This window comes from Vigna radiata, chromosome 7, assembly GCF_000741045.1.
Source record: "Vigna radiata var. radiata cultivar VC1973A chromosome 7, Vradiata_ver6, whole genome shotgun sequence".
In the NCBI taxonomy this organism is placed as follows: domain Eukaryota; kingdom Viridiplantae; phylum Streptophyta; class Magnoliopsida; order Fabales; family Fabaceae; genus Vigna; species Vigna radiata.
This window is the reverse complement of record NC_028357.1, coordinates 41,476,579-41,486,175: the sequence shown is the minus strand read 5'-3', so window position 1 is coordinate 41,486,175 and position 9,597 is coordinate 41,476,579. Positions and strand designations below refer to the sequence as shown.

Genomic DNA, 9,597 nt, shown 5'->3' with positions numbered 1-9,597 from the left:
TCTTATTACATATTTTTCTATTTAAAAAATAATAATAAATCATAAAATAAAAGATAAAGATATTTTTACATTTTAAAAGGTATATAAGTACTTATGTGACGAAGTGACTATCTGCATCATTATATTATTTATGTCTTTCCTTTTTCCTATAGTTCCTAAAAATAAAAAAAAAAGTACAAAAATCTTTAAAACCAAAATATCAACATTATTAAATAAATTTTCTTTAAAGAACTAAGTAATTTTCATTTCTTATTCTGAAGAGCAAGGTCAATAGTCCATCAAATAAAATATTTATTTGTAGTATTATTTTTAGGGAAATTAAATATTTAGGAAAACTATATCGACTTTTTCAATTAATTAAAGATTCTCCTTTTGGACAAATACGTTAGGATGCTAACATTTTTTTATATGTAATCGATTTTCGAATTCAAAATATAGTTTTTATAGACCATATTTTATTTTATAATTTTTTTTAGAATAAATTATGGTGACGAGTTTCCAAATTTTCTTTTTAAATCCATTTATATTCTGTTTGTCGTTTCATCACGATAGTGATTACAACAAATAATAAAAATAATAATAATTATATTAAAAAGTAATTATAATTACTATTATAATAAACAATAATTATAATTATATTAAATAATAATATTATTATTGAAAATATTTTTTTTCTACAGTCAAATTATTCACAAATTTTCACAAACTTCGTTATTAAATCCACTCAATTTACTTTCGAATTCCTTAAAATAAAAAACTAAAATTCATTCTCTTAAATCCACTCAAATTTCTACTCACTCTCTTCAAGTCCGTTTTAAAAAAATATTATCCTACAATTTTGTCATTGTGTCTCAAATCTGCATTTGCTACACATCAAATGGTTGAATTACTAAATACTTTACATTAAGCGAATAAAAACATTATATATTTTTACATCGAAGTTCTAATATATAAAATAATAAATAAAATTTAAAAGTATGATTATAATTTTAAACTTCAAAACATTATTACCAAATATTAATTAATATTTGAAATATTCTTTAACATATATAAGCATATTTATATAAACTAAAAGATCTGGACTAAATCAATTAGGTGAGTGAATTTTCAATTGATGAAGTCAAGTCAAAGCAGATAAAATACAATCTAAACGTCAGTTTTGGACTAAACGGAGCTTTATAAATCAAGTAAATGAAGTCTTCTTTAATTATTTGACCAAAATATTGAAGTTATTATGAATCATTTGTTATTAATTGAGTTCCTAAAAGGGAAAAAATAAGAATAGAAAAATTACATTTAAATTTACATATTTGTATATTTTTTATTATGAGATGAATTTTTTATATAATAATAATAATAATAATAAAAATAAAAATAAAAGTAAAAAGTTGAGAAGTTTGAAAAGAATATTGGTAGGGGAAGATCCAACCACACATAGAGAAGAGAAAGAAAAAGGAAAGAGAAAGGAAGTATCTGTGGGGAAACAGAAGCAAAAGAAAGATGCAGCAGGATTTGGTGTGTGGATAGGGAGGGTCCAGCGTAGTAGCTGTGTACCCACAAACGCTACGCAACACAACACATTCTTCTTACACACCACCGCAACCACTTTCTCTCAACCACAATAATTCAACTTCTTCAAGGTTAATTTCCATTTCCTAAACCCTAATTTTCTTCCCTCCAATTCACTTCAATCAATCACCAACCAAATTCCCGTTTTCCGCTTTTCGATTTAATTCTCCCAACAATTTTTATTTTCTCTGTCTTTTCTTCCTTTACTGTTTCTTGCTTTTCAATTTTCGCGGATATCACTCCAAGCGAATGTGTAATCACAAGAAAGGCGTGAATTTGTTGGGGTTGACATGCTTTGAGGGTTGTTTGTGTTTGCAATTTTTTATCTTGAGCTTGTGGGTGCTCTGTAACTACCCCAACTGTTATTTTCTCGCTCTACCCGGTTTTGCTTGCAATTTTTTGGAATTCTTTGTTCGATTGGTTTGGGGAAATTCTCTTATTCAAATGTTCTGTTGTCGCTTTATTTGAAATTTTATATTTCATGGTTGAGTTTTCTTTATATTTTTATTCCTTCTACTCATGCTACAAGGGGCCAGTGAACAACTGTAACAAATAGTTGCAAACTATTTTTATTGTCGCTTATTTGTGATCTGATCTCTACAGTACATCCATCTCTGATATGTGCTTTTGTCTGTCTTTGTTCTGCCTTTATGGTATATTCAATATGTAAGTTCAGTTGAAGAACTATAAATCGCATATACTGTTGCTGTTTTAGTTTTCGTTTCAGCTTCGTTTACTCTGTTTTATCTATGTAGCTTGTGGCTGTAATACTCCTAACTTCTGTCTACAAATTCTATTCTGGTTCCAGGTTTGGACAGTGTTAAGCCCTACTCGAAACATGACCTCTGCTCACAACCTTACTGGTATTTTACATGAACTTGGTGCAGTTTATTATTTGTAACTTTCCCATTTATGACGAGTAGATTAACTGCATGTCCCAAGTTAACGACATATGGAGCAATATAATTGGTGTTTTTCTGTCTAATGAAATCGCTACAGCAACAATAGCTCATCTCTGTCTAAGGAATTGTTAATGGAGAAGTTTCTACTAAACATTAAGTTGAAATTGGGAAAGATGAATAGCTACTGTTTTGAGTGCAGCAAATTTGCATTTAATATTGTTGTGTCATGGAGTTATTCCTTTTGTGAAAATAACAAAAAGGGGTAAAGGGGAATACCATAAAGAAAAAATGATAATTTTCAGAAACAGAAAGTTAGGATCTTTTCATAAAAGCTTATGTTTCTTACTTACTGTCTAGTAACTTTTAATCCTTGGCTACAATTCATACAGCCAACTAAACTGGATGTTACCCTTTTTGTGGTAATTGCCTCTTGAAAATTATTAGTTTGCGTTAAATGATATTGACCTCTCAGTATCACAGATCTACAACTCGCTGTCTTTTGAGGTTGCCTATCTTTTAATCACGCAAGTCATTGAATTCACACTCTTGCACTGAAGCTGCATAATATGACTTATTTCTTATATTCGTCTTTTGCCATTATGGTGTGTGTTTGCTGTTTTTCTGAGAAGCATCTTTGTTTTGATGTCATGCCTAGGGACTGCAATCAACATTTCCTAGCTATTATATTTTTAGTTTTTACATCTGGTTTCATGCTATCGTTAAGCATTTATAAATATCTTATTTTAGCTTTCATAGTATCTCATTTTGTTATTTTTATAAAAATTTGAACTTCTAAACTTCTTTAAATTTTAGTAAGTCCTGTAATCCTACAAAATATGTTAATAGTAAGTCCTGTAATCCTCAAATACTTTAACTTTGTTTTTAACTAACTCCTGCACTGGCCACCTTTCTGTCCTACAAAATATGTTAATAAACGGCTTAAATATATTTTTAATTCCTCAAATTTGAGTTAAGTTTATCTTTTGTTCTTCAAATTTAAAATTATTTTTTTTAGTCCTTGTAATTTGAAAAAAGCTTGTTTAGTCCCTTGGCCCAATTGTCTTATGCATACATGTTGTCAAAAGGAGTATTTTGGAAGGAAAATAAACATGTTCTTAAGTATTTAATGATGAGATAAGAATGCAAAATCAAAACAGATTGCCATTAGCAAATTGTTAATTTTATAAATTTAATATTTAATGATATTTTTGGCAGATGGACTAAAAGAAACATTTTTCAAATTGCAGGGTATAAAATGATCCATTTTAAATTTGGAAGTCAAAAACACCTACTCCAAATTTTAGGGGCTAAAAGCATTTAAACTGTTAACATTATTGCTTTGTTGTTCATTAGTGTAGAACCTTCCCTCAGCAACTCCGGTGTGCATTCTAGATTAAAACTTTATTATGTGAAAATGGTAAATTGTAGGAACTATGAATTTATTCATGTATAGTGCTATACTCTAATACTGATACCCGTAACAAGCAAAGCCTAAATGTCTATTTGATGTTTTCCCTCACTCCGCCTCACTGTAGCGTGTGGATTGTGAAGGGGTTTAGACTATGTTAGCTATTAATATTATTCATATCCATCCACACATTGTAATTACTCACCTTTTTTTATTTATGGTTTATTCATTTCCCTGGTATGGGGTCTCCTTTGTATATCCTTTTCCACTTTGTTTATAATTATCTGTTTCTTGAGTGATATATTCAATTTTACAACATTCAAGCTAATTTTTTAGAGATTTATAAAGGCAATTAGTGTGCAGGAGTTTGTAGCATGATCCCCGTTACATCACAGAGGAAATTGTCCTCCACCAAAAAAGTGCGCATTAATTTGAGATGAAAAGAGTGAAATTATAAGTTGTCACATGTTTAGCAGGTGATAAATTTGGGTAGAAAATTTCACTTCAATTAATGTTTTTGACAATCTCTGTTTCTTCTGTGTTTACAGACTCAACTGAGATCTGGAGTTTGTGTTCCATTTATGATAGCTGTTTTTTGCATTCTGATTGTTTCACATGCATTAGAAAATACTTTACTAGGTTCGTTTTTAAGATAATTTTGTTTTGTTTTGGATTTAGCATCTTAGCTATTAATCCTATTGGTATTTTGATGTTTTTCTTTAATTGAAGCATTTTACTTGTTCCCTCACTCTATTAGGAGAACATATTTACTGTATGAACTTATGTAACAAAATGTTTATGCAGATAATGAAGATGAAGGGCAGCACCAGTCAGAATCCCAAGTGCAGTCCCCGTCTGCAAATGGAATTTCTGATTCCGCTATTAGAACCCAGAATGTCAATGTACAGTACGCAACACCTGGCCAGCTTGGAGCTGGGCATGCAATGGTATGAACTTCGTCTCTCTATGGGTTTCATTCTGATTATCTTAAAAGAGATACGTTTCTTCAATTATTTGATGCCATCAGTCCTCATTGAATCTCATCCTAAAATTTGATTATTCCAGAGTTACTAAGGAATGGTTTGTTTTTTGTATGGGCCATAACCATTAGATACCATCCAATGTGTCTTGCCTGTTGTAAGTATAAGATAGACACACGTTGCCGTTGTTTTGTAATTGAAGCAAATTGAATCTGAATATTATGAAATCATGATGAAAATTTTGCCCAGGCTTATTCTTCCTGTAATTCATGAATAAATTAGCATTTTTACATTATGTTTTATCCATGAAGGCGAGTTCCCCATGTGCTACAACAAGCTGATTTCAAAGCAGCAATTATATGAAAAGATTTCTGTATGCCGATTTATTGATCTTGTCTTAGTTAACAGAAGACTCCAGGCTTCTGGACTAGCAAATAATTATGCAATCTGAAGTTTTTCTTTCACATTAGTTTTCTTCAGTGGTTGTTTTTGGGTTATTAAGGTTGATTTTAAAGGAACCATGTCTTCTTTGTCATAGCTGTTGAGGTAAATGAATGATTTCCCAAGCGAATGCTGGTGTCACTTTTTATTTGGACATGATATTAAAGTATGCCCCAAATCACCGTTTGCGCTAGTACTGTTCTTGGTATTTTATTTTAGAATGAAAATGTTCTATACGTGTCACTGATTTATTTTACTTTGTTATATAATTGAAGGTGCCACCTGTGTATCCATATCCAGACCCTTATTATAGAAGCATCTTTGCTCCCTATGATACTCAACCTTATCCCCCACAAGCCTATGGTGGACAGCCAATGGTTTGCTCTAATCTTTTAATGTTGATTCTGTTAATATTCTGGTGTCTCCTTGTATCCTTTTTTTATCCTCCAATTATTGAATCATGTCCTGTTCCAGGTCCATCTTCAGTTAATGGGAATTCAGCAAGCTGGTGTTCCTCTGCCAACAGATGCAGTTGAGGAGCCTGTGTTTGTCAATGCAAAACAATATCACGGTATATTGAGACGTAGACAATCCCGTGCTAAAGCTGAATCAGAAAATAAAGCTATAAGAAATAGGAAGGTATATCATTCTCTGCTTCTGTATATTTCGTTCTAATGACACCAATGTTCTATTATTGCAAGCTTCTTACTTCACTTCCTGTAGAGGTACTTACTTGCTCCTGTCCTGTAATGAATGTTGCAGCCATACTTGCATGAATCTCGACACATGCACGCACTGAGAAGACCGAGAGGATGTGGTGGTCGGTTTCTGAATTCAAAGAAAGAAGAGAACCAGCATAATGATGTAGCATCAGCAGACAAATCACAATCCAATATCAATCTCAATTCTGATAAAAATGATCAAACGTCATCAGATAGGACATCCTGAAACTACAGAAATGACAATATCTTAGACAGTGGGGGGATCGATTGTATGTGAGAGGATCAATAATACCTGCCTTGGATAACCCACTATTGCTTCATTCTGGCTTTGTAAAAACACTCTAGGTTTTGTGTGGTAGGTACGTTAGGATGTGGCATGATGCAGGTAAAATGTAAATTGAACTGATTTATCAAATATTGGCCTTGGTAGGTGAGATTTTTATGGTGAGCATTTCTTTTGTATTTGGTACTGTAGAGAGATTATAGATTGTCCGAAGCCATGTTTGGATGGATCATGTTTATTTACCTTGCTGGAGGCAGTTGAAGGAGTTTCAAGTTTCAACCATGATTGCTGATGGATATTTTTAGTTCTTTCTGTTCAGTAATTATTGATAGAAACATAAATAAGGTCAACATTTCTTACTGGTATTGAAGTTTATATCAATGTTTATTTTTAAAAGGGTTAAAAGAAAATTATAATTCTCATAGAAAATTATATATCTCTGTGTTAGATCATAAAATGGGGAAATTTCTAATCTCTATCTGTAGACATTAATAAGACTGACTAGAGGTTTCTGAAGTGATTATTTTTATTGCGAGTGTTCTATAATTTTTTTAGTCAACATAAATTATATTGAAAATAGACAAGAAATATGTCTACATATTTGTCTTGTTTTTCCTAAATGATATACTATAAACTGAATGTGAATAATGATTAGTTTATAGAATATTCAAGAATGTGAATAATGATTAATTTATAGAATATTCAAGAATGTTTTAGATATATTGGATAAGGATGGGTGCATAAGGTCATGATTTAACAATATAAATAGAAAGTAACTTGAATACTTTTAACCAAGAGGAAAGAGTTTTGAATCCAAGTAATTAATTTCTCTTTATGACTTCATACCATGCTAAATGTTAAAATAACTTACTTCAATGTTATTTATTATGTATATCATATTAAGCTAATGTTAGTTATTATCATGTCAAATTATTTAGAGTGAATGTTGGGGCTCATAATAGTAATTTGTGAGACAACTTCATGATTCTGATTACGATATCATGAAATTATTAATGTTTCGTTTTTCAAGAGTTGTTCTAAAATATCATGTCCACTTTCCCACGTAAGAAAATTTCTTTGGGAATGTTTAATATAGCTCTCCAAAGAACCTTTTGATTGACTAGGAACTCAATTCACTAATTAATGTCTTCTTTTTGAGTAAGAGTATTATTTGAAGAGAAGAGCATTTTGCTCTTCTTCCATTATTTTTGCACTTTTTTTTTTTCTTTGAAGGATTGCATTTAGTCTTTCAACTTTCTATTCATTATAGTTTTTCTTTTTTTTGTCTTTGAATATATTCTCATTTATCACATGAGTTAATTTTGAAAAATGGATTCTTATATGCGTTAATTTTGAAAAAATTGAATGGAGGAGAATTGATTCTCCTCTCTTCTCCATTAGGAAGAATCTACAAGCCAACACATTTTACCTCACTTATATATTAATTTGACCCTATTTCTAGTGAATGTGAGACTTCCAACACACCCCCTCACGCTGAGGTATATACATATCGAGCGTGAGATTAGATATTAATGGATGGTCCGATAACTGTCCAATAGCGGGTGGAACAATATGCCCAACAATATTGTTAAGATAGACTCTAACCATAGCTCTGATATCATGTTAGAAGTGTTAGGCCTAACTCAACCTCACAAAATCGGCTTGTAAGGTGAGGTTTGCACCTCACTTATATATTATAATTTGGCCTTATCTAGTTGATGCGGGACTTCCAACAATAATAATAATAATAATTTAATCAATTTTAATTTGATATAATCTCATCAATTTTAATATTTTTATATTAGATAATAATTCACATTTCATTTTAACGAAATTAACACTTATTTTATTTTATTTTAAATTATTTTTATGATCAAGGGCAAAATGATAATATCTTATTTTTATCAATTAAAACATTTTTCTAATTTATCAAACTCATTAAATCATTCACTAACTTTCATAAACTTTTATCTCAAATTCATTCATTTCTCACCATCTTTCTCTTAATCAAAACAACCACACATTCACCTCTCTTCCTTCTCAAATCCACTCCTCTAAATCCATATAAAAAAACAAACACACCAATGAACATCTTTTAGGTACATTGTTTGTTTTAATTTATATCTAACTTCTTTGTTATAAGTAATGTTAGAATAACTTCAATCACTCCAAGTGACACTCACAATCATGGTCACTCCTTTTCTAGTTGTTAGGATGTTTTTTATATTGAAAAAAAGTGTGCAAATCATTCATTAATAAAATTAGTATTGAAACTATTACTAATATTTCAACTAAATTTGTTATGTTTGACCTTCTATTATTGTTCAAGATGAAAAAAATAGTCTTTTTGGATCAAACATTTACTATTAGACTAAAAGTTATAATACTAAGTTAAGATACAATTCCTTCTACTTAACAACGTAACAATCCAAGTACCACGATTCAATTGTAATTTGACCTATCAAACATACACTACGAGATCATTCATGTACACTACAACAATCTCATAATTGGAATTTGTTCTATGAGGAATCAAACTCTTCAATTATGACTTGACTCGCCTAGCTTATATCCCAAAATAACTTATGCAGATTGAAACAATCTACTCTCAAGAACTGTTTCATTAGGAAATGAACTGGTGACCTTGGATCTAATATCAATTATTGGATCAAATACTTATCATTGGATAAAAATTTATAATTCTTAGCGAGAGTGAAACTATCTCTACTTAAGAATGTAACCACCAAAGCAACAACTCTTACTTATAAATAAAATATTCACTATAAAGTCTACTGGACAATATTTTTGCATATAAGTCTCACATAAATCAGACGTTTCATTCATTCACTTTTTCTTTTCTTTTGCATGACTTGGTTTCTATTTATAAACTTCTTAAAAAGGACCGTTATAGATTATGTATGTTTTTTTATCCATTGTATACACATTTGTAATCCACTCTATTGCAATGAATGTACATAGGGAATGACACCTATTATTTTACATATTTTTCTATACTTTTGACAACATTATATTGAGCATATAAGATCATAGGGTTTGTTTGCTTTGTTATAATCATCCTTAAAAATTATGATTCAACATTCTTCAAAGATTGACATTCTGAAATTTGATTTCGTGTCTTGACTTTCCATATAAGAATTTTTTCTACTACGTGATACTATTATCTATTCTTTATAATGTTTGTTTGAAGTCTTTGATCCTTATTTGCTTAACTCTTCGTTAGACTTATTTAAATGTTTAATTTTTGTATGTTTAATCTTCATTTAAATTGCAT

The 9,597-nt window shown here is 30.2% G+C and overlaps 1 protein-coding gene across 5 annotated transcripts; it reads left to right on the top strand.

The window, feature by feature from the left end:
• The first annotated feature begins 1,423 nt into the window (after positions 1-1,423).
• LOC106769072 (nuclear transcription factor Y subunit A-7) lies at positions 1,424-6,655 on the top strand. 5 transcript variants are annotated; one of them, XM_022783728.1, is made up of 8 exons: positions 1,424-1,640; positions 2,378-2,432; positions 4,243-4,298; positions 4,428-4,518; positions 4,684-4,826; positions 5,576-5,677; positions 5,775-5,939; positions 6,063-6,655. In XM_022783728.1, the coding sequence occupies exons 2-8, from the start codon at positions 2,408-2,410 to the stop codon at positions 6,246-6,248; spliced, it is 768 nt and encodes a 255-aa protein (XP_022639449.1). In that variant the 5' UTR covers positions 1,424-1,640; positions 2,378-2,407; the 3' UTR covers positions 6,249-6,655. The 5 variants fall into 5 exon arrangements, with proteins under 5 accessions (XP_022639449.1, XP_022639451.1, XP_022639452.1 ...); XM_022783730.1 differs by having other exon boundaries at positions 4,236-4,298; XM_022783729.1 differs by lacking the exon at positions 1,424-1,640 and adding an exon at positions 1,663-2,235.
• The last annotated feature ends 2,942 nt before the right edge of the window (positions 6,656-9,597 follow it).

Bases quoted from the DNA above. Each gene is read 5' to 3' on its own strand.
- LOC106769072 (XM_022783728.1), top strand. From the start codon at position 2,408: ATGACCTCTGCTCACAACCTTACTG. The intron at 4,519-4,683 runs GTTCGTTTTTAA...ATGTTTATGCAG, and splicing joins ATTAGAAAATACTTTACTAG to ATAATGAAGATGAAGGGCAG. The intron at 5,940-6,062 runs GTATATCATTCT...TGAATGTTGCAG, and splicing joins AAGCTATAAGAAATAGGAAG to CCATACTTGCATGAATCTCG.